This window comes from Triturus cristatus, chromosome 4_2 (genome assembly GCF_964204655.1).
Source record: "Triturus cristatus chromosome 4_2, aTriCri1.1, whole genome shotgun sequence".
Taxonomy (NCBI): Eukaryota; Metazoa; Chordata; class Amphibia; order Caudata; family Salamandridae; genus Triturus; species Triturus cristatus.
The window spans coordinates 362,248,314-362,274,112 of record NC_140586.1 but is presented as its reverse complement, the minus strand read 5'-3'; the positions used below and the strand labels follow the sequence as shown (position 1 = coordinate 362,274,112).

The 25,799-nt window shown below is 47.4% G+C and overlaps 1 protein-coding gene across 9 annotated transcripts in view; it reads left to right on the top strand.

The window, feature by feature from the left end:
- TDRD5 (tudor domain containing 5) overlaps positions 1-25,799 on the top strand; it is a 1,318,580-nt gene that overhangs the window by 1,027,152 nt on the left and 265,629 nt on the right. For all 9 annotated transcript variants that reach the window (XM_085601794.1, XM_085601799.1, XM_085601798.1 and 6 more), the window contains exon 13: positions 13,716-14,444. In XM_085601794.1, the coding sequence (XP_085457920.1) occupies positions 13,716-14,444 (729 nt within the window). The remainder of the gene's footprint in view (positions 1-13,715; positions 14,445-25,799) is intronic.

Genomic DNA, 25,799 nt, shown 5'->3' with positions numbered 1-25,799 from the left:
TACTCCATTTGAGCGTCTCAGGGTGGCTGCTGAGGGCATGCAGAACACTATTGCCTGCAGTTGATTTTCTGAACAGGGTAGTCTGTATGGCATTGTCAATGATCTCTATCTTGACGTCTAAAAATTCTACACTGTCTTTGCTGATATGGCTGGTCAAGACAATGTTGTTATCATTGATGTTAAGTTTGTCAATGAATTTAATGGCTTGTTCTTCATCACCATTCCAAATGACAAACAGATCATCAATGTAACGCATCCATGTGGTGACTTGGTCGAGATCTTGTTTGTAGTCAGGGTTAGTGAATACTTGTTCCTCCCACAATCCCATGAAGAGATTGGCCAGACTTGGGGCAAAGCAAGAACCCATAGCGATCCCGACCACCTGTCTGTATATTTCACCATTGAACAGAAAAATGTTGTTGGTTAAACAGTAATGGATCATCTCGATAATCATGGCACTGTGGTCTCTGAGGCGTAGGGGTCTAGTTTTGAGATAGTATTCACATGCCTCTATGCCCGGACGATGGTCAATAATGGTGTAAAGTGACTGTACGTCAAGAGTGATGAGACAAGAATTGGTTTCCCATGTGATGTTACTAAGTTTTTTGAGGAAATCTTTCGTGTCCCTGATGTAACTGGGAAGATTGCTGACATAGTCTCTGAGAAAATGATCAATGTATTTAGAGACATGTTCAGATACACTGCCTCTGGAGGATACGATGGGGCGCCCAGGGGGGTTAGTGGGGTCTTTATGCAATTTGGGTAGAAGGTACAAGGCAGGAAGGATGGGATGATCATTCTTCAAATAGGTATATTCCTCCCACTCAAGTAGACCTTTCTCTCTCCACATAATAAGTTTGTCCCACAGAGTAGTAATACTGGTGTTGTATTTGTCCACCCTGATATGTTCGTAATACCGGGTGTCAGAAAGTTGTCTGATGGCTTCAGTGATGTACCTGTCCCTATCTAAGATGACAACATTACCGCCCTTGTCCGCAGGGCGGATGATGATGTTGTTGTCCTCAGTCAATGATTTGAGTGATTGTCTTTGTGTGTATGTTAAATTATTGTAGTAGTTTTTCTTCTTACTGTGTCTCAAAGTACACAATGACCTGGTGACGCAATCATGGAATGTGTCGATTGGATCATAGGGGGATGTGGGAAAAAAGGTGGATTTGGGTTTAAAACCTGAAGAAGCATGATTGTCAGTGGTGAGGCCGACTATATCTGCAACTTGTGTTGTACTAAGTTGTTCTCCATTGCTATATATTGCTATATATATATTCACTGAAAAAACCATAGGTTTCACACATGTTATAGTTAGCTGTACATTTCACTCGTAAAAAAACAATGGAATTCCCCCGTTATAGTTAGTGCAGGCAACTATAACTCACGCGACCGCAATCCTCTGCTGATGCTAATACTGTATTTAGACACTTATTTGCCCATGTCTTCTTCCATTAAATTTTAGCTATACATATATTACAAATATTTTTTTTTCATAAAGACACATATGTCATCAGCAGAAGATTGCGGTTGCGTGAGTTATAGTTGCCTGCACTAACTATAACGGGGGAATTTCATTGGTTTTTTACGAGTGAAATGTACAGCTAACTATAACATGTGTGAAACCTATGGTTTTTTCAGTGAATTTGCAAGGTTTTTTAAATGCTAATTCCTAACTATAACGTGTGTGAAACCTATGGTTTTTTCAGTGAATTTGTACGGTTTTTTAAATGCTGAGTTACTTTACGCCATTCGTGGCGTGCGCGCCCAGTTAACGCAGTTCGTTCCGTGCGCGCACGGTGCGCTTCGCGCACCGTGCGCGCACAGTGAGCACGCGGTGCGCTTCGCGCACCGCGCGCCCACTTTACGCAGTTAGTGCCGTGCACGCACGGTGGTCACGCGGTGCGACCGCCAGTAGGTAATATATATATATATATATATATTCACTGAAAAAACCATAGGTTTCACACACGTTATAGTTAGGAATTAGCATTTAAAAAACCTTGCAAATTCACTGAAAAAACCATAGGTTTCACACGTTATAGTTAGCTGTACATTTCACTCGTAAAAAAACAATGAAATTCCCCCGTTATAGTTAGTGCAGGCAACTATAACTCACGCGACCGCAATCCTCTGCTGATGCTAATACTGTATTTAGACACTTATTTGCCCATGTCTTCTTCCATTAAATTTTAGCTATACATATATTACAAATATTTTTTTTTCATAAAGACACATATGTCATCAGCAGAAGATTGCGGTCGCGTGAGTTATAGTTGCCTGCACTAACTATAACGGGGGAATTTCATTGGTTTTCGCGAGGATTCGTCGACCGGCGCCAAAGTTATTCAAAATAGAATGTTGCGGATTTCCTATGGAAACGTGGTCCTAACTATAACTACCTACTGGCGACCGCCAGTAGGTAATATATATATATATATATATATATATATATATATATATATATATATATATAATCTTCCTTGACACAGAGATCTATGTGGCCAATAACAAACTGGAAACAACCCTACACAGAAAGGAAACATCTACTAATTCCACCCTACATGCAAAAAGTTTCCATAAAGCATCGGTGAAGGACAATATACCTTATGGGGAATTTTTGAGATTGCGACGTATCTGCTCAGAACAACAGGAATGGGTGGAACACAGTCACAATACAGCTAAAAGATTCCAACATCGAGGATACAAGAAAGGAACTATTCAAAAATGTTGGAAACGTGCAAATGAGAAGAAAAGAGAAGCCATCTTGGATGTCAACTATAAAGGCAATAAAAATGACACGACCAATCAAAAGACCCCAACAATCAGATTGATTTTAGATCATTCCAAAGAAGCAAAACAGGTAGGGGATATCCTCCGAAAAAATTGGAAACTCTTACAATTAGATCCAACTGTCAGTGAAATCATGGGAAAACATCCCCAAATTACGCACAGACGTGCGAAGAATCTACGAGATAAACTAGTCCACAGCCACCATCAGGATCACAAAAAGAAAAAGGGAACACAATGGCTATCAACGAAGGGCTTCAGGAAATGCCACACATGTAAGGTCTGCCAAATTGCAAAGAACGTTACTGAGGTCACATTACCAGACAACAGAAAATGGAAGATCAAAGATTTCATTACATGTAAAAGCCAATATGTGGTATATGTAATCGAATGCCCTTGCCAGAAGAAATACATCGGCAGCACCAAGTGCGAATTGAAAAAAAGAATACTTGAACATGTGCGTGCAACAGCAAACAAAGACAGGAGCAATGCGGTTGCGAAGCACATGGAAAGTAACCATGATGGGGACTGGAAAACTCTATGTTTCTATGCTTTAGAGACAATTCCAACACATGAAAGAGGAGGAGACCGTGAAAAGAATCTGAGACGCAGAGAATCGCGACAAATTCTGAACTTTCGAACTTATACACCATGGGGTCTCAACCAAAGCGAAGAATTGTATATACATCTGTAGAACTTTGTTTTTGGACCATAGCAACTATACTGTGTTTGATACCTTGAGAGGAAGTTGAGGTGGTTTTAGCCCCTTGTCACCACATATGCATAATTTTCCACTAGTCAACCATTCAAGTCCAGACAACTAATGCAGTAACACCCCACAATGAGGACACCTGATGTGAGGCTAAATGGGGACACTAGAAAAACATTACAGTTATTTTTTGGGGAAACAACATCATTTATGTACACTTGACACACATAAGCCCACCGGGGGGCATCAATTCATAAACATTAAATCTCAATTTATTGCCATACACACATTGTATGTGACATCGTGCGGGTTAAACCGAAACTACAGACCTGTCTGAATACAATCTAGTAATGGATGGTACCACAAGCACAAGTGAAAAGAGGGGGAAAGAAATCCTTTTACACAGATGGGCAATTTTTGTTTAAAAGTGAAGTGTCTTTATATACCCCCTTCATGTTTTTTTCAACCACTGAAACTGTAATTACCCAAAATCACTGTTATCGTTTCAATTTGAATGGTTGTACTAATATTGTAGACTACAACAACCAGAAGCCCGAGGGGCAATAATCTGGTGACATCAGCGGTCACATGTTTTTGGCATCATTGTGTTTTTATTGGTTGTTTTTGGAAAGAGGAAACTGACCGTGAACAAGCTATCGGTTGATAGCGAAACGCGTTGGTTCTTTCCGATTTACTTTTCGGTTTTATGGCTTAAATAAAAGAAATTTTGGAATACAAATACAGGATCTGTGAGTGCGTTCCGACTCTCCTGCAAAGGAATTTGGTTGATGATATATATATATATATATAATATATACTGAAAAAACCATAGGTTTCAGGGGCGTTATAGGTAGCTGGACTTTTCACTTGTACAAAACCATTGAAATTCCCCCGTTATAGGTAGTTAAGCTAACTATAACTCGCGCGCCCGCAATGCACTGCTGATGACGTCACATATTACATCACTCATGACATGGTCAGTGACATCACTGATGACATCTCAAATGACATCACTGATGACATCACTGATGACATCATCCAGTGAATGTGTGTTTTTCTGAAAATTAAATATGTATATCTCAAGGTCGATGGAAGAATAAATGGGTAAATGGATGATTTGTTTTTGAAAAATTGATTGTATAACTGACTGATTAAGCGTATCTTAGTGAATACATGGCTTAGTGAGTAATGTTTAAGTATGTAAATATCTGTATCAGTCTCTCACTTTGTGTATAAGTGGCTGCATGGGTTGGTGAGTAGCTACATGAGTGTCTATATAGGTTATTAGTTGGTTTTTTGAGTATCAGTATGAGTGTCTGTATGGTTCGGTGGGGGGTATTACGTAGTGCATAGGTGCATGAATGAGTGACTCACTGTATGTGTTGAAGACAGCATGTGTGCAGGACTGCATGGGTGGATGAATGTGTGCATGGGTGTGTTAGTGAGTGAATGACTGTCTCAATAGTGTCTTTATAAGTAACTACATATGTTTTAAACTAGTATATGTGACTATTGGTGTATATAAGTGAGTATATGTGAGAGTAAGAGATTGGAAGAGTTACTGTATGAATAAGTATGTGTTTCTATAAGTGATTGTTTAAAAGACTAAGTATGTGTAAGTTTCTGTAGAAGTAAGTGTGGAGGTGTGTGTATAACTGTATATGCAAGTAAATGGATGTTTGATTCTTTATTAGCATGAGTGACTATGTGTGTGAGTAACTATATGGATGAGTGGCGTTGTGTAACAGAATGTATAGGTGTATGAGTACATATGATGAGTGAGTACATGTATGAGTGACTATAGAACTGTTAGTGAATGAGTGGATGTGAGTCTTAGAATTACTGAATAGGTTGTTGTAACTGGTATTGGTATGTCCATTGTTTTGAAAAATGTTGTTTCTGTTTTTGAATGTATGTATCAAAGGTTATATTAGGGTGAGAGGAGGTCTGCCACTCTATCACAAGGATGATGTCATCAGTGTTGTCATTTGAGATGTCATCAGTGATGTCACTGACCATGTCATGAGTGATGTAATATATGACGTCATCAGCAGTGCATTGCGGGCGCACGAGTTATAGTTAGCTGAACTAACTATAACGGGGGAATTTCATTGGTTTTGTACGAGTGAAAAGTCCAGCTAACTATAACACCCCTGAAACCTATGGTTTTTTCAGTGAATTTCTAAGGTTTTTTAAATGCTAATTCCTAACTATAACGTACCTGAAACCTATGTTTTTTTCAGTGAATTTCAAAGGTTTTTTAAATGCTAATTTCTAACTATGCCTACAGAGATAGGACATGTGAAGAAAGAAGAAAAAACACACAGAAAGAAAAAAAAGAAATGCAGAAAGAAGCAACAGAATTCCTCAAAGACGAAGAAAAGTGCAGGAAGAAGGATAACGTGCAGAAAGAACAAACAGAAGAGCAGAAAGAAGCCTTGTTGCAAAATCATCCTGTACCCTCAACTTTTTCAGACGGATACTGGTGGTAATTGAGTCTGACTAACCAGTCCTAGAGCCAGTGCTATGTTAAAAGACACTCCGAATACAGTGAAAACACCTACATGCACTAGGGAACACTATGCGTTGGGGTCCCCCTGTGATTAACATGACCTCCTCTGTAAGCCCCTAGTATATAATAGGACAGGGGGATTAAAACTTCCTCTTAAAGCGCGCCACAGGGCGTGTTTGCACACGTCACCTCAGGCCCCGTCCCCTCCCTTCCCCACTGTGTAAACACGCCCTGTGGCCAATTTAAGTTGGGAGATTAAGTCCCCTTGAATCCTGAAGGTCCCTAAGGTCCAACTAGACCACTAGGTACCTCCAGTAAGCGCCACAGAGCTGCATTGCAGAGAGGTGTAAAAAGGGGCACGGCCTGCACCACCTCTCTGCAACGCAGAGCAGTGGCGCTTACTGGAAGCACCTGGTGGGCTAGTTGGCCCCCAGGGTCCCTCCGGATTGAAAGGGAATTATTTCCCCAACTTGAAACGCGCCACAGGGCGTGTTTGCACACGTCACCTCAGGCCCCGTCCCCTCCCTTCACCACTGTGTAAACGTGCCCTGTGGCCGTTCTAAGTTGAGAGATTAAGTCCCCTTGAATCCTAAGGGTCCCTAGGTTCAATCTAGCCCACTAGGTACCTCCAGTAAGCGCCACAGAGCTGCGTTGCAGAGAGGTGTAAAAAGGGGCGTGGCCTCAAAACACCTGTCTGCAACGCAGCTCCCTGGCGCATACTGGAGATACCTGTTGGGCTAGGTGGCCCTCAGGGACCATCAGTATTGAAGGGGAATTAATTCCCCAACTTACAACTGGCCGGGGTGCGCGTTTGCAGAGTGCTGCAAGGAGGGGGCGTGGCCTCCGGTGCGATGCCAGTCTTTTATTTATTTTATTTTTTTAAGAAGGAGGGCTGTGTGGCCTTCCTTCTTTTTCTAATTTATTGGCCCTAGGGACCCCATCCCCCAGGGCCTGCCCCCTAATATTTTTTGGGGGAAAAAATAAATTTGGAAGGGGGCCTCATGCCCCCCTCCCAAGGCCTTAATCGGCCCAAGAGACCCCAACCCCTGGGGCATGGCCTTTTTTTTTTTTTTTATTCTTTAGGAGGGGGGCTGCGTTGCCCCTCTCCTCAGGCCACTTTTGGCTCCGGGGACCCCATCCCCCGAGGCCGACCTTTGTTTTTTATTATTTTTAAAAAAAACATATATTTATAGAAACACCTAGGACATGCGGGACAAAAACCGTATGTACCTATCACCATGACGATTTGCGTGATATTCATTAAAAGGCGACTCATGCATACAATGAATCCACGTGGAATGTATTTACACTGCTAGTGAAGCTGTGACGTGTCTGACGTCCTACCGTGCCTAATCCCGGCGCCCCGGCCGGTGGGTACTCTCCAAGTAGACACCCTTGTCGTTTATTTATACAAACATGGGTAGCTATTGACGGGCACATTCAATACACACGCACACCAAGCCATTCAAAGGGGATTCGACAAAAATCGACCAGAACTATGCAAGAAACCCCCCTCACAGTTAATAAAACACACATCCACCGCCGGATGTTTGATACTTTTTATTTTACTCTCTGGAAAGGAGACGAACCTCACTTGAGAGTCACAGCGTGCTCCTGGCTGAGCCCAATGCTGTGTTACACCCACCAGTGCCCGCCGAGTGCCACACACTTCTGTGTTGTATTCCACCAGCTAGTGCGTATGCTATGACACTCTCTAGCCCATGTGCACTGTAACACCACCCCGTGAATATGTCATGCCACACTTGCCTTCGCACGGGTTATATTGCCCCATCTAACGTGCCTTCCTCGATGCCTATGTTAAAACGCACAGCGCTATGCCATACATGGAATCCATATCTTTGTCACAGTGCATATGCAACGTTACACTCCCCAGCACATATTTTATATTACAACTTTAGAGACTAGTTAGGTTACACAACACTGCCCTGTGCATATTACACTCCAAGGCGCATATCGCATAGCACGCGCTAGTGCCTGTGCTATCTCGCGCTCTCCAATGAATCGGTCATTGCGCACAATGTATTGCATATTATATTTCACGCCCCGGTTCATCTTATATCACACTTTTTGGTGCATAGTTTATACCTTACACTATATCTAGTTTTCATTTTCAATCGTGCTCTCAGGACTATGTTCTATATAACACTGCGTTCTCCTACCCTTTTCACGGCATTACATTTTGCGATGGGGGGTGGAGGGTCAGGGGGTGTTTCTGCCAAGTGAGCCCGGAGTCACAGTCACAAACGTCCTCTTCTTCCTGAATAAAAGTGAGATTATGCTGCATACTTGTTAATATTTTAACTAGTTCGCACAGACACACATTTTAAAAACAATAAAGTTCCTAATACCCACCTTCTCTGAACAGTTAGCTTGCTGCCCCATCCACCTCCTCCCTATCCTCTGTTGTCTGAATCCATGGACAAGCCACTGCCCTTCATTTAGCATGATGTACCAGTCCACTCCTCCTGCCCTCCATTGCCCAATTATATGCCCCATCATTGACCTCCTGCTTAGCCTCTGTGCTTAGCTTGCTGCCCCTATTCTCCTTCCCCCTGCCCTCCGATGTCTTTGTGCATGCCCCTGCTCCATCCTTTTTGCCCACCATGTTCCATGGACCTGCCACTCCTATCTACTCTGAGTGTTCTGTTGAGCTGCCACTCCCCTCCCACCTACCTAGCATTGTCAGATGACTGTAACCTGTCCCTGCCACCTCCACCCTGCCTGTTCACATGCCATGCCCCTATCCCCTTCCTCCTGTCCTCCATGGTCCATTTTACTGCTACACCCTTCTGCCCTCCCTGGTCTGTTGTGCTGCAACTGCTCCTCCTGCCTGCCCCGCGCGGTCTGTTGTGGGGCCTCTTCCCCTGTACTCTCTTGTCTGTGCCCAGGTCCTGACCCTCCCTTCTATCCTCCATGTGCCTTTGTGCATGCGCCTGCACTCTCCTTCTTGCCCATCATAGCCATTGTGCTGCCACTAACCCTCCCGCTTGCCATGCATGGTCTTCTGTGCTGCCACGGCCCCTCTCACCTTCCCTGTGTGGTCAGCTAGCTGCCCCTGACCCTCTCCCACCTTCCCTCCATGGTCTGTGTGTATGCCATCATAGTCTCACTGTTGCTTTCCATGGTGTGTCTTGTTTCTAGTGCCCATCCTGCCTGACCTCCATGGTCATCTTGCTGCTCCTGCCCTGCCCCCTTGCCCCCAGCCCTCTGTTTCCATGTGTAGACCCCTATTCCCTCCCTCCTGGCTTGTCTGTTCCATTGTAATGCCCCTGATCTGTCCCTCCTGCCCTTTATGGTCTGTTATGCTGCAGCTTTCTCTCCTGTCTGTCCATTATGGTCAGCTAGCTACCATTGCCTCTTTCCCCTCTGTTCTCTGTTGTCCATGTGCATGGTCCTGTCCCCTCCCTATTGCTTTCTATGGATTGTTGTGCTGCACTCCCGTCTGCCCTGTGTGGTGTATTGTGCTGCTGCAAACCCTGATGCCTGCCCTGTAGGGTCAGTTTGGTGCACCACTCCATGTCCCTCCTGTCCTCTGTTATCCGAGTCCATGTCCCTACCCCAATTCCTCCTACCTTCCATGATTCAATGTACCATACTTGTGAACATTTTGAAATTGGCAAGAGGGCGATTTTGAAAAAAAACTGGGGTATTGATTTTCCCCTTTGAGTTACATTGAATAAGAGGAGATTGTAGACAGGAGACAGATCAAATAAAGCCCATTTGATCTTAAAAACATTGGACGTTTCCTGGCTGAATCGGGTCTGTTGGCATGTATGGTTGTACTACCACTGCCTCTTCCTTCTGCCCACAATGGTCTATTATATTGCCACAGCCTCTCTTGCCAGTCCTGTATTATTGGTTTGTTACTCCTGCCCCCCTTTTCACTGCCCTCCATAGTCTGTTGTGCTGCCACTGCCCTTCCTGCCTGCCCAGTGTGGTCAAATTGTTGCCTCTGCACCCTCCTACCTGCCTTCAATTTTTAGAGTCCGTGCCCCTGGCCTCTGCTTCTCAACAGTATCCTAATGAACAACTAGATTGCTAACATTCTATATTTATTACAAAAGTGTGGAACGCCTGACGTCATCTTGATGTAATCAAAACTGTAATACCTAGAGCATTTTCTTTAGAAATTACATATAGGAGAGGGTCTTATTTGCATCAAAATTATGGTTAGTGCTCTAAAAAACTAAACTGAGGACATATTTTCTGAGTTTTCTAATAACGACAAAGCACTTTTAAATTATTTGTTATCTTTGTTTTTTTATCCAGTTGACCACTTGATTAAATGTTGTACTTAGAGGAGAGGATGTGGTGTTACTTCCAGAGCTGCAGACTTTGCAACTGGGGAACCAGGTTGGAGTTTCTGCTTCAGCTCGACTTTCTGTAATTCTGGTCAAATCACTTAATCTTCCCATGTCTACAACCAAAATGAATTTGATCTTGTGTGATGTAACCAATGCTCATGTAAAGCACTCCAATACCTGACAAGTCTGCAATATATAAAACCGCAAAAACACACAAAATAAGTGTTTTGCACACTTCTGTCATTGTTCTCCATGTGGGCTACATCTGGGTGATATTTGTGCAGCATTTGGGCTCTTTTGCCTCTGGTGGCCATCTTGGGAGATTTATTTGTTATGAAGTTTCCTAATTTCCTCATTTACTGCAGTCTCCTCAGTAGGACATGCTTTCAGTTTTTTACTTTGATTTCACCAAGAAGGTATTCAGATATGTCACACATTTGCCATAAATTCTGAATGTTAGCACTCTAGTTGCTCATTAGATCACTGTAGTAAAGCTACTGCTCAACACGGAAGTCTGCTGCTGATATTAAAAGTGCATGTTTCAGTCTGCATGTCAGAATTTTTTTATGAAATAGAAGAGGATTTGAGAAGTCACTCAAAATGTACCCTAGTTTTTCTTTCTTCGGCACTAATCATAATTTCTATGGCAAAATGAACCCCCTCATTGTGTTCCGTTTTAAATTAAATGTTTTAAGTGTTACCAGTTTATTCCAATCAAGATGGCTTCAGGTGTGCCATACTTTTGTCATATGTAAGACAGTAAGCGCTCTAGTTGTTCTTAAGAACACTCTGGGACATTCTGTCATTGGGCTATACTTGTGCTACATCTGGGTGATATTTGTGCTACATTTGGGCTCTTTTGTCTCTGGTGGCCATCTTGGGAGACTTATTTGTTATGAAGTTTCCTAATTTCCTCATTTACTACAGTCTCCTCAGTAGGAAATACTTTCAGTTTTTTACTTTGGTTCCATCAAGAAGGAATTCAGATGTGTCACACATTTGCCATAAATTCTGAATGTTAGCACTCTAGTTGCTCATTAGATCACTGTAGTAAAGCTACTGCTCACCAGAGAAGTCTGCTGCTGGTATTGAAAGTGCATGTTTCAGTCTGCATGTCAGAATTTTTTAATGAAATAGAAGAGGATTTGAGAAGTCACTCAAAATGTGCCCTAATTTTTCTTTCTGCAGCACTAATCATATTTTCTATGGCAAAATGAACCCCCTCATTTTGTTCCTTTTTAAATTAAATGTTTTAAGAGTTACCACTTTATTCCAATCAAGATGGCTTCAGGTGTGCCATACCTTTGTCATAAGTAAGACTGTTAGCGCTCTAGTTGTTCTTTGGAACACTCTGGGAAGCTGCAGTAGAACACAAAGGAATCAACTGACAGTCTCTGCCCTTGTTGGATGTACATGTTTTACTGAGAATGTCATACTTCATTCTCACATGACTGAGAAAGATAATGTGAATTTACAGAAAATATGCTCTCAGTTTAGTTTATAGATCACCTTCCAAACGTCTGTGGGAAAGGCATGAGAAAATAGTTTTCTCTCAAACATGATTCATGATATCACAGCAGAAGGCTTTTTCACATGGTAAAATCACCTTAGAACACACCACAATTCCTAAAATGAGTATGGTACCATCAACAAATGATTTATAATGTAACTAAAGTCTTAAAACCTTCTATTAACTGCAAGGCTTTTTAATGAGGTGCTATCATGTATATTGGTCCCAAGATGGCTGCCAACACTTCTTGGATGAAGTACTGACAGCCAATCAGATCTCACGATGAGATGTGTGGTTAGGCTCACCCCAGATATATATGTGATTTTGGTGTAATTCCGTTCAGCAGTTCGGGCTGTAACTGCGGCTAAAGCTCCTATGGGAAATTGCATGGGGAAAACACTTTTTTTTACACCCGCCCCCCCCCCCCCCCCCCCACCCCCCTTTTTTCTCAGCCCCCGCTACACAAATCATCCCAAGAGTTTCAGGATAGGAGCGGACCGGAGCTGGTCAAAAGTTTTGAAAATTTCGCGAAGATTCGTCAGAGGCCGCCAAAGTTATTCCAAATAGAATGTTGCGGATTTCCTATGGAAAGTAGGTCCTAACTACAACTTCCTACTGGTGACCGCCAGTAGGTAATATATATATATGTGCATGTGTTATGGTTCCTTGTGTCCTGTTAGCCAAACAAAATATAAAACCCAACAAATTGATTACGTAATTAGGCTAAAAGAATTGGCTATTTGCAAACTTAGAAATTCACTTACCTTTATACAGTCTATGTGATTTGCAGGAGCCCGTGTTTTTTCCAGATAGGTACAGTTTGTTCACTGCTACAGTCTCATAGTTCATAAGACAAAAGTATAGTCCATTCTGTTCAGATTAATTTGTTTTAGTATATGTGGTCTCTATGCTTTACTGTTTTTTTCCTGTACAATCCATATTTTATCATGTATTTGATCAGCATTCCTTTAAACCCCATGCACAATAATCAGTAGACTTTATCTGACACGGGTTGTAGATGAAGATCATGTGCAGCCTCTAAATACAATATGTAACTGCATAATAACATAGTATTCTGAGAGGGGTTTCTGTTAGCTTATTAGATTATAAACTGTTTCACTGTTTTCCATAAAGAAATGTCAGGCTGCTTGATTTGATTTTTCATATTCTCTGTATTTTCTCTTTGCTTTTCTGTCCTTTTTTAGACTCTCTCCATTTAATTTGCTTCTTGGACTCTTCTCTGTGTTTTTTATTTCCTAGTTTGTTTTGGTATTCCTATTGTAGTGATTGCTTCTAGATCTCTTAATTTCTACTATCTCTGTTGTTTCCATCTGCTTCCTACCCTACTTATTTTTTTAATCTTTGTTTGGATATATTCTACTGGCCGTTCTCCTGCATTTGGTTATTGGTCCGTCTTCTATACTATTTCCTCCCAACTAGTTCTCTCTTGCTCATTTCCTGAACTCTTTGCTGTTTGCATCCTGTATTCTTTGTTTTTCTGTTTGGTATATGCCCACTGATCTTTGTGCTGTTGCTTTCACATCTCTTCTATAGCCTCTGTCTCTTCTTCTTTTGCATTCTACTTTAGTCCCTTCTGCTCTTTTTTCAGCCCTCCCCATTTTTTAAAATAAAATCTTCCTGCCTTTCTTGCCCAGTCATTTTCAGGTTTCCCTCCTTGTTTTTTTAACTCCTTGTCCTTTTATATTCTCCTGCTCTTGCTCGTGTCTTTTTCTCACATTTGCATCCACATTTTTCTTTTTGTTTGCTCATTTTTTTCTATACATCTGTTTTGTCACTTCTATTTTTTGATATGTGAGCTCTCGTCACTTTTTGTTGTCCTGATCTTGTTTATTTTTCTTACAGGGCTTTAGAATACTGAATCCTGCCAAGTTGTATTTGACACCCGCTGATAAACAGTCAGCAGACAAGGCCATTGATTCAAATTATTCACAGACTTTACAGAGCCAGGCTATCAACCCTGGTGAGCACCTGCAAGAATCTCAGACGCAACCACAGGGCTCACCAAGTTACTACTGTCATACCTCATCTTCCAGCCACCCATCTAGGTCTCACCAAGTGGAAAACTATATTACCTACCATCCCCATGGTTCACATGATCAGGCAGGCTTTTCTGCTAAGCATCTACAAGACTCAGATCTGCAAAAGGGTTCTCATGCCAAACATATACATGGTTCACAGCAGCAGGCAAGCTCTTCTTTCACTCATCCACAGGATTTGTATCTACACAGTGGCTCTTCTGCTCAGCATCCACGCGGTTCTCAGGTGGAAGCATGCTCTCCTGATAGTCATTCCCAGGGTTTCCAGTGGCATGATCGCTCTCCTGCCAAGCGTGTACAGGAAACATATCGGCAGGATAGCTGTCCTCCCAATCATAGTCAAGTTTCACATTATCATGATACCTCTCCTTCCAAACATTCACATTTCCAAGATAGCACTGCTGTCAGTCATCCCCAAGGTTCTCATTTCATCACTCCTGCCAAGCAGTCACAAGTTTCGAAGCACCAGAGTAATCACTCCATTGAAGAGGCAATCGGGAGCCTGGACTCCACTGGAAAGAAATGTCATATACAGGTGAGATGCAGGATGACAGAAAATCTCTAGAAATCTTCGATCTTTCCGTGTTTTGCCTTAGTGTGAGTGAATTAAGTTTCTTTGCAAAGAATGAGGGCCTCATATAGACCGTTGTCCTTTCCGTTGTTGCAGGGATTCTCCCCAGGAACAGAACTGTGCTCGGGACCATAGAACTTCAGTCTGTAGGGACTGAGTCACCATACCACCTCAGTATCTATGAGCCCGAGTCCAGCTTGATATAGTGCCTCACTTGCCCTCCTAACATTTCCAGAGATTGGCACCCCAGAATACAAGACAATCGACCCTCTCGGGGATCGCAGTAACAGGACCCACCCTATCTGAAAGAAACACGTTAGTTAGATTCCTCACCTTAGAATATCCCCAGGCGTCAGACTGGATCCGGAAGATTTTTCGTCAGCAATACCCCTTACGCGTCGCTAGGCGTTGTCTGCGGCTCCGCGTCCGTCGTCGGCGTCGTGCGCCAGAATGACGTCGTCGGAGTACTTAGACGCCGCCCTCGCGCGCTGACGTCAGTTCTTCTTTTTTCCGCGCCAGTAAGCGCAGATCCGGGAGAGCTACCCCTTTTAGTCTTTTTTGACTAAGTTTTTTGATCCTTTTTGATCTTGTCTCGACTCCGGTGCCGGTAGGATGCCTGGTTTTAAAGCCTGTGCTGACTGCAACCGCTTGATGTCGGTTACGGATCATCACCGCCGGTGCCTTTACTGTTTGGGCCTCGACCACGACGCGGAGTCGTGTTCGGACTGCAATTCCCTGACCTCGAAGGCTAGACGGGAGCGGTTCCGTAAGCTTCTCGAGCTTCGCCACTCGGCTCCGCGCCCCTCTCGATCCCGGTCCAGGAGGAGGTCCAAGGATCGGTCGCGGAGCCGCAGCCGACGTCATCATCGATCGTCTGGCTCCAAGTCTTCGGGTAAGTCGAAGCACTCCAAGAAGTCCAAGAGGCGACGCCGCTCTTCGGACTCCCCTCGCCGGTCGCGCGACTCGGACGAGGGTCAGGGTGGTTCCACCCCCGCGGCTCCAGCGGAGCCGCAGGCGCCGCGCAAGTCCCCATACCCGCCGGTCCCTGGGACTGACGCGACGCCGGCGGAAGTCAGTGCCTTCCTCTCGGCCATGAGGAACCTGGCTCTGCCGTCGATGCCCGTTGGCGCGCCTTCGGGCCCCGCAGACCCGACTGGGCAACCTTGCATGCCGGCGGCTCCTGCCCCGGCGCCGGCTCCGGCCTCGACGCCGCAAGTGCCCGAGGGACCCGTTCCCGAGTCCCCGCCGACGCCGGTCGACCTCGTCACGCCTCCTCCGCCGGCGTCGACACCGGTTCCACCTCCGACGCCGGCTCCGCTCGGCGTCGTGCCCCAGTTCAGCCCCGCTCCGGACCCGGCGCCGTTACGGCGTCGATGGACGCCGCGTTCGGCGCCGCTGGAGACACATTATGTCTATCGTCCGGCTCTGATCCTTCCTCCTGTTTACCAGGAATCGGATGACGGGGCGAATGGGAGGGGTCCGAGGATCCTATGGCCGTTCAGGCTCAGCTGTCACAGGACTGGGCAGATGAACTGGGGGAGGCCAGTGGTCTGGATACCTCTCCAGACACTGGATTCATCTCTCCTCCGACTGTGGCTTCGGAGGAGGGTGCTGCTTTCTCTGTGGTGCTGCGCAAGGCGGCCGCAGCCCTTGGGCTCGAGCTACCTGCCGTGGCTGTGAGAACTAACGTCCTCACTGAGGTGCTTCAGTCTGCAGCAAGCTCCACTGAGCCTCTGCTGCAATTCAATGAGGCCCTCATTGACGTTCTGCAGGGCACCTGGTCCAATCCCTCCACAGTTCCTCCTGTGGACAGGAACGTCGCCAGGTGCCACCGCCTGCTCCGGGCGACCCCAGTTTTCTGTCCCAACACCCTTCCCCCGAGAGCCTGGTTATCCAGGCTTCTACCTCCCAGTCCTCCTTCCCGACCGCTCCGCCGGACCGGCATTCCAAGAGACTGGAACAGTTTGGCAAAAAGCTGTTCTCCTCCCTTAGTTTGGGCCTGCGGTCCTTGAACACCGCCTGTCTTTTGGACTGTTATTCCCACTCTCTGTGGGATACGGTGGAGGACGTGCTGCCCCTGTGTCCGGAGGAGGTCCAGACACGACTTACCCAGGCTCTGGCCGATGGGAGAGATGCAGCACGACATGCTATCCGATGTGGGCTTGACACTACGGACTCGCTGGGTAGGGCGATTTCTACCACGGTGGCGCTTAGACGTCACGCCTGGCTGCGGTCCACGTCCTTTTCGGGTGATGTCCAGAGCACTCTCATGGACATGCCCTTTGATGGCACTCGCCTTTTTGGTGAGAAAGCGGACAGTGCGCTGAATCGCTTTAAGGACTCCCGGGCTACGGCCAAGTTCTTGGGCCTCTCGGCCCCGCGGTCGCAAACTTCCGCCTTTCGCCCCTTTCGTGGCCAAGGAAGGGGTGCCTCCTCACGTACGCCTAGCCACCAGCCGCAGAACCAACCTGCGCGCGGTCGCGGACATGGTTTCCGCCGAGGCGGTTCTGGAGGACGACGCGGTCAGCCCACATCCACCCCGGCAGCATCCGCCTCAAAGCCTTCCTAGTCCGAGCTTTCAGGCCCATTCCACGCCAGTGGGTGGCAGAGTTCGCCATCACCTGTTCCACTGGCGGTCCATCACATCGGACAGGTGGGTGCTGCAAATCGTCCAAAGGGGCTACTCCCTCCCCTTCGAGACGACCCCTCCAGCCATGCCACCGCAGCACCACCGTATCTCGGGGGATCATTTGAATCTTCTCCACGAGGAAGTTTCGGCCCTCTTTGCCAAGGGGGCCGTCGAGCGCGTTCCGAGCCCAGAAGTAGGTCGTGGTTGTTATTCCCACTACTTTGTGGTTCCCAAGAAGGGCAAAGGGGGCCTACGCCCTATCTTGGACCTCCGGAACGTCAATGCCTTTCTCCGGAAGGAGAGGTTCAAGATGTTAACTTTGGCTCAGGTTCTAGCTGCCCTAGACCCTGGAGACTGGATGGTAGCGTTGGACTTGCAGGACGCATATTTCCACATCCCCGTCCTGCCGGCCCACCGGCGTTACCTGCGGTTCACGGTGGGTCAAGAGCACTTTCAGTTTAGCGTGCTCCCCTTCGGCCTTACCAGTGCCCCTCGGGTGTTCACAAAAGTGATGGCGGTGATCGCAGCTCATCTGCGCAGATCAGGGGTTCCAGTCTTCCCCTATCTCGACGACTGGTTGTTGAAGGCGGGCTCGCCCCAGGCAGTCGTCTCCCACCTCCAGACTACGGCGGATCTCCTGCATTTGCTGGGGTTTTCCATCAACGTGCCGAAGTCACACCTGAGTCCCTCTCAGAAGCTCCTCTTCATCGGAGCGGTTCTCGATTCGGCGCAGTTCCGGGTCAATCCGCCGGAACAGCGGGTCCGGGATATTCAGGCCCTGATTCCCATCTTTCGGCCTCTATCCTGGGTTTCGGTCAGGCTAGTGTTGCGGCTTCTGGGGCTGATGGCCTCCTGCATCCTACTAGTGCATCTCGCCAGGCGGCGCATGCGGGCTCTGCAGTGGGACCTGAAGTTTCAGTGGGCCCAGCATCACGGCAACCTGTCCGACCATGTCTTGATCTCGGAGGGCACTGCACAGCAGTTGCAGTGGTGGCTCACGGACCGCGATTGGGTCACGGGCAGGAGCCTCTCCCTTCCCCAACCGGAGCATGTCGCCGTGACGGATGCGTCCCTCCTGGGATGGGGTGGCCATATGGGAGAGGCGGAGATCAGAGGCCTCTGGTCTCCGGCGGAGTCTCGCCTCCACATCAACTTGTTGGAGTTGAGAGCGATCCGACTTGCACTGAAAGCCTTCCTTCCCTCTGTCAGGGGAAGTGTCGTGCTGGTGTTCACAGACAACACCACCGCCATGTGGTATTGCAACAAACAGGGCGGGTGGGGTCATGGAGCCTTTGTCGGCTCTGCGCCTCTGGACGTGGCTGGAACACCAGGGCGTCACCCTAGTGGTTCAACATCTGGCGGGCTCTCTGAACGCCAGAGCAGACAAACTCAGCCGCCGGTGCATGATGGATCACGAATGGCGTCTGAACTCCGAAGTGGCGCAAGGTCTCTTTCAGCAGTGGGGAGAGCCTTGGTTAGATCTATTCGCCACCGAAGAGAACGCGCAATGTCAGCAGTTCTGCGCGTTGGAATTTCCAAGGCGGCACTCGCTCGGCGACGCTTTTCATCACGAGTGGAGTTGCGGTCTGTTGTACGCCTTTCCGCCTATACCACTTCTGCCCAGAGTGCTGAAGAAGATCAGGCACGACCGGGCCCAAGTCATCTTGGTGGCTCCGGATTGGGCACGAAGGTACTGGTGTCCCGAGCTACTCAGTATGTTGACCGATCCTCCGATACGTCTGCCCCTTCGGGAGGATCTTCTGTCGCAGCAGCAGGGGACGGTCCTCCACCCGAACCTGTCCAGCCTCCACCTCCATGCGTGGAGATTGAGCGGCGGCAGTTGATGCCATTTGACTTGCCTCCTGAAGTCTGTGATATCATTCTGGCAGCCAGGCGTCCCTCCACAAAGACGGTATACGCCTGCCGGTGGAACAAATTTGTGGCATGGTGCACAGCAAAGGCTGTGGATCCCCTTTCCGCCCCTCTTTCTGAGGTTCTCCTCTTTCTTCTTTCTTTGGCCCGGCAGGGCTCTGCCCTGGGCACCTTGAAAGGTTATCTTGCTGCCATCTCTGCCTTCTTGCGGCTTCCTCATCAGCCTTCTCTTTTCAAGTCCCCTGTAGTTACACGCTTTCTAAAAGGCATTACTCACACGTTCCCTCCTGTCCCTTTTGTAATGTCTCAGTGGGACTTGAATCTTGTTCTCACATTTCTAATGTGCGCTCCCTTTGAGCCTCTTCATAATTGTCCTCTTCGTCTGCTGACGCTTAAGACTGCTTTTCTGGTAGCCATCAACTCGGCTAGACGGGTGAGTGAGCTCCAGGCTCTATCATCAAAGCCTCCTTTTCTCTCTGTTCATCCGGACAAGGTTGTCCTTCGACCTCGTCCCTCCTTTCTTCCGAAAGTGGTGACCCCCTTTCATCTTGGGTAGTCTGTGACCTTGCCCACCTTCTTTCCGCCTCCGCATCCTTCCAAAGAGGAAGAGAGGCTCCACCGTCTGGACCCAAAACGTGCGCTCTCCTTTTATCTGGACCGCACTAAGCAGTTCCGGGTGGACGACCAACTTTTCGTTGGCTACGTGGGCGCTAAGAAGGGGTGGGCGGTGCACAAACGGACCATCTCTCGGTGGGTCGTTTTGTGCATCAAAGCTTGTTACTCCTTAGCCAAAAAGGAACCTCCTGTTCTGCTCAGGGCCCATTCCACTCGGGCCACGGCGGCGACGACTGCCCTGGGTCGGGGAGTCCCCTTGCAGGATGTTTGGCAGGCAGCAACGTGGGCCTCGCTGCACACGTTTGCTAAGCATTATTGCCTGGACAGCCAAGTCCGGAGAGACGGCTTCTTTGGCCGTTCTGTTCTCCAGGACTTTCCGGTGTGATCTTGGTTCGCAGACCCACCACCGTGGTTGGTATTGCTGGGGTATCTATTCTAAGGTGAGGAATCTAACTAACGTGTTTCTTTCAGATGAACAAGTTACTTACCTTCGGTAACGATGTATCTGTAAGAAACATTAGTTAGTTAGATTCCTCACCGACCCACCCATCCTCCCCGTTCTGCGAACTGACATCTAGGGTTAAGGTTATCCTTTTCAGGCCCCTAGATTTTCTTTTTGGCACCAGTGTCGGTCTTTGTATGGCTCTGCGTTCCTGGCGCGGAAAGCTATGTACAAGAACTGACGTCAGCGCGCGAGGGCGGCGTCTAAGTACTCCGACGACGTCATTCCGGCGCACGACGCCGACGACGGACGCGGAGCCGTAGACGACGCCTAGCGACGCGTAAGGGGTATTGCTGACGAAAAATCTTCCGGATCCAGTCTGACGCCTGGGGATATTCTAAGGTGAGGAATCTAACTAACTAATGTTTCTTACAGATACATCGTTACCGAAGGTAAGTAACTTGTTCTTCGCTCTCTCACTCGTACTTGTCCACAATAAGATATACAAGACACAAATTAGGTTTATATTATTTATTTAAACTATTGTGTTCTAAGATGCAGTATTGCTGCCACAATTTGAAAACAAATGCATATCAAAAATATCATTAGCATTGTTATCATACTTAGACCAGGCATCATTGGCCGGGGTCTCCCCTGTATTTTTGCCTTTGCCTCCTGTGTTTTTGCTGTGTGTTGGACTCCATTTTGCTGGTCTAGATACTTTGGGCACTTGAAACTGAGCATGCCTCCTGTTCTGAAGTCTCAGGTTCACAAATACTTCACCACCAGCTTCTCTGAACTTCCTTGCTGGGAGTTCTGATCTGCTAGAGTTGCCTAATGTTGTTTTGGACCTCTAGAGAACTGTTTTTCGCTGGGAGCTGGAAAATCGACGCAACATCAAAGTAGCGTGATGCATCTGTACCTGTTTCCTGCGTTTTGCCGAAGAAACCGTCGCAGCGTCTACCGTGTCTCGAGAAATTGCTGCACGCCGCATTGAGTGCAACGACCTTCGAAGTCTGAGATCACCAAGCTTGACGCAAGCCCTGCCATGCGGCTGCAAGAAACCACTCATCGTCCTGGATCGTCACATCGCGGCGCCAAGTCTGTCGCATCATTGGGGGACGCAGTGAGAAACAGATACATAAACTCCCGCGCAGTAAGAAATTGACACTTCAACTCCTCCCCGGTAAGGAACAGATTCCTCAACTCCCCTGTGCTGCAGTAAGGAACTGACGCATCACCTCCCATTGAGGCAAGTTACCGACGCATCACCTTCCCTGAGTGTAAGAAACTGGCGCATCACCTTCCCTGCGGCCAGTTTTGTTTGTTTGCGTGACGCATCTAAGGTACTTTGTGAGAAAAGTGTCACATTTACAACTTGCATTGAACTGAACAATTTCTACCATTTGAAAGCCTTATCTTTAATACAGTATTGTGGATTTTTGTTGTTCGGTCTTTTTTTGGTTTAGATAAAGATTACTTATTTTTCTAAACTGATGTGGTGTCCATTTGTAGTGTTTTCACTGTTTGACTGTATGTGTTCACAAATGCTTTACTCACTGCCTCTGAGCTAAGCCTGTCTGCTTGTGCAAAGCTACCAAGGAGATGAGCAGGGGTTATTTTAAGAGTGTATCCCCCTTACCCTGTCTAGAAGCAAGGATCCCTATTTGGACAAAGGTACCTACCCCTGCCAACTAGAGACCCCCATTTCGAACACAGAGCATATATCATAAAAAGCCCTGTCATGTTATAAGACTGATTAGCCTATACCCCCCTACGCCTTTTTCTACTGAAGCTAAATGATTATATATTATAGATCTCTGGGATTTAAGGCGGAGCTTGTACCTTCGCATACATGGGTGGATCTTCTACATCGCAGCTGACACAGCACTCTTGCCTCATGACCTTTGCTCAGTGTGGGTTTTTTCAGAACCCCTGTCCTCAGTTATATGACAAGACGTGTGTTCACGTACAACAGCTGCATTGTCTTGTTATGTCTAGGTGCTAGTGTCTGACCAGAGAGAATAACAAGGGGCATAGTTGTTTGAACTTGTCTAGTGTGCTTAGAAAAATAAAATACGTGGCACAATCACAAGTGTGTTATGTAGTAATGTGTGCAAAATAAAAGCGACCTATAATGTGCACAATTAGGCTAACATAGGAAAAATAATGATGGGCCATGCAAGAAACACACCACCACCACAGCAGTGAAGCTCCCGACTTTCACCATATTGGTGGAGGTCCATCCTCTATATTTGGAGAACTCCCACCTACCTGGCACAGATTTTTATGCTGTGAGTGCAGCCACTGCCACAGTGGCTTCTGTCACTTAATTGATAGTTTGCCGAGAAGGTGCCAAAATGCCGACCTAGCCAACTGATTTGTTCGGAGACAACAAACCCCCAAATTGTAATTGTATTTATATAGTGCTTGCTACCCCTGACAAGGCGTTGGGACGCACGTAACGGAGGACACCAGCAGGGGTCTGCAGCACCGAAGGGATCGCTGCTGCACCATCGCCGTGAGGGCAACGGCCATCGTTATTTCCAGCACAGACGCCCTCACTCCTTCACTTTGCTTGCCGTGAGGGGAACAGCTCCATTGGCTCTTCGAGACTGGGACTTCATGTCACGATGTCAGTAGCAATGTGAGACAGTGGCCAATAACCTCGGGAGAGAGTCAGCAGGAACAATGGCATGCAGAATGTCCCCTTACTCCCCTTGACGCAACCCCACACAGGGCGGAACAAACACCCCTATGAAAAGGACGCACCACGGGGAACAAGGGAAAGGGATAAAACAATAAACACTTCTGTATCAACGTCCTTGTCAGTTCGACCAGTACCAGTATGGACGTGGAGGGGAACAGCAGAAGCAATCTGCAGAGGAGGGGAATACAAGAGAAAGGGAGTTAGTGAACGGGATGCTGAGAATTCCTCCTTTGAACAACAAAGCGTAGTAATTATACTCACAGGCGTCACATCAGCAATTAATACGAAGACTCCACCATAGGGCAATCATTCAAGCATGGCCGCCCTGTAGGGGAGTAGCATACCACTACCAGTAAATGAGTAAAGTTTCCCCCAGTAGTAGAATGAGGAGATAGCACACCAAAATCATCGGAAAACGGCCGAAAGGAAAAACAACCCTGTTCCCTTCACATGGGTATTAACCTCCAAGCGCAATTCTCGTAGTTTGTGCCACCTAAATACCTGAATAGTGTTTGGAGGTCGTGTTGCGGTAGCCGGAACAGAACTGGGTCCGACTTCTCCTCAGTTACCTTCACTGAAGAGACTCTGGTCCATCAAGGGTTTAAGAACGGGAGGAATCCCTGGTTGCGCCAACGAAGCTCCTGTTACCAGGAAACCTCGGAGGCACGGCACTCCTGCGTGGAATACCATCCGCTGGCCGAGTCTCCGCTGCGGGGCTTGTCAGGCGGCAAAAAAGGGTACAGGACCTCGGGGGTTAATATCTCCGTGCAGACGGTACTTCGATTCTCGTAGCGATACACGCTCAGGAGAAAGCGCTGAATCCTTCCGTGTCTTCGTTTGGGAAAGTTTGACGAGCCCCGATCCTCGGATGAGGAGGGGCTTTGTAGTGGCGTGGTGTTAGAGCGCCGGCGCCGACTTGCGGCCCGGTGCCGTTCACGAGTCTGGGAAGTGTTGTTCCTGTCCCTTGAACGGCCCTCTAGTGGCCAGCCACTCACCGCGCATGCATTCACGGGCCTCTGAAGTGTCGATAGGAAGGAGGATGCCTGCTGAGAGTTCGGTGTCCTCGTTTCTGCCAAACGAACGCGACACTTCAGTCCCCAGAGTCCCTTGCTTTGCCGCTTGCCCTGATGCGGCAGAGCGTGCCTGGAGGCGCAATTTAAACACCGCCAGCACCCTGCAGTGTGGGACGCACGTAACGGGGGACGCCAGCGGGGGTCTGCAGCACCGAGTGGATCGCTTCTGCACCATCGCCGTGAGGGCAACGGCCATTGTTTTTTCCAGCACAGGCGCCCTCACTCCTTCACTTTGCTTGCCGTGAGGGGAACGGCTCCATCGGCTCTTTGGGACTGGGACTTCAATCCCCAGAGTCCCTTGCTTTGCCGCTTGCCCGGAGGCGGCAGAGCGCGCCTGGAGGCGCGATTTAAACACCGCCAACACTATGCAGCGTGGCACGTGCCCTGGCCAAGGGCAGGCCCATCCGCGCCCGTCTGAGACTGGAGGAGACTGGGCTGGGCCACCCCCCTTTCATTGGAGCTTGGATGAACTGACTTGAAAAGGTGAGCCTATATTAGCTCTGTTTTATCTCCCACTATATCTGGCTAACGCGATCATGGGGAAGCGAGTGGGCCAGTCGGCCCTAAGGCCCGACGCAACAAGTATTGATAGCATGCTGGAAAGAGCGGTTAGTATTGTGAGTAAGGAGATTGAAGTGACCGAGAGGCGTCTTCCCCTCGGTTTGAGGGTATTCCCTCTCCCCCCACTCTCCATTCTGCAGGGCGCCAACTCGAATAACAGTGCACCAGACAGCTCTATCACCAGTTGTGCGGTTTCTGGTGGTGACACTATATCCCAAGCTCCCACCCAAGATGTGGTTATATTAGACACCCCGGTGGGCACTGAGGCAATTACTGGGGCTAAACGTAAAAGGAAGACAGCAAAAGTGACAGTTGCTAAAAGGAAGCAGCCTAACCGCCCTTGCTCATCTCGCTCAACACTGAGCTCCTGGATACGCCCTCCTTCTAATTCTTCGACAGTTGTTGCCCAGGTTCACATACCAACTATTGACTCTTGTCGCTCTATTGGAACTCAGACTGAGAATGGTTTGCCTCTTTTTGAAAGTCAGGGCTGTAGCGAAGCTGTCATGGGTTATATTGTGGACACCGTCACTGAACGTGTTAAAAGTACACTTGACAATTTCCTCGCCACTTTGAGAGAACATCTGCCCTTGCCTCAGATTGAGCTCCCAAACAAGACTCCTCCCACTCACACTGATTCTTTCGCGTCTACTGCTTTGGGAATATCATGTAATATGTCAACCTGTACAAATACCTTGACCGGCGCGCTGAACTTGAATTCAGCGATTATTTCTTGTGATATGTGTAACAAAATTAAGCTGTGTATTGCACCTGAGGGCAATGGTGGAGAAAATGGCATCTCTGACAATGGTTGTGTAAATCGCCCACTTAATAAGAACGTGACGCGCATTATGCCCACTGTTAGTATCCCCGTTGTGTCTCGTTCTAATATCCAGGATGCTGGCAGCATACCACGAGAGGGTGGTATTGATATTACAAGATCGCCAGAACCTTTGTGCTGTAGGGAGGTGCTAAATCTACCCCGAGAGGCGTGCCCTTATGTCGTGGTCCTGGCAGGTGTGCCCCCATTAAGGCCAAATCAGACAGAATCATGGGAGCAATTACGCCATAAGAGCTTAGATTGGCTATCCAAACATAAAGGGTTTAGGGCATCACTTACTGCCCATATTAATATGGTACGGAGAGTTGGTTGGGTGGGAGACTCCCTAAAACGTATTAAAGGGGACTGTATAGTTATTCATTTTCGCAGACCTTCATTGGTTAGATCAATATTATCGTCCCAGGAGGCCCAGCCTAATTTAAACACCAGTATCTGGGCCCTGCCATTGGGGTATTTCTATAAACCTTCCCTGGAGGCATCATTTTTTGATACGCCTCTTGCCGCCCGCCACTCTTGCTACACAACAGATTCATGCCCTTATCTGGTTTGGATAGCCAGGACTGACTGTCCCCTCCC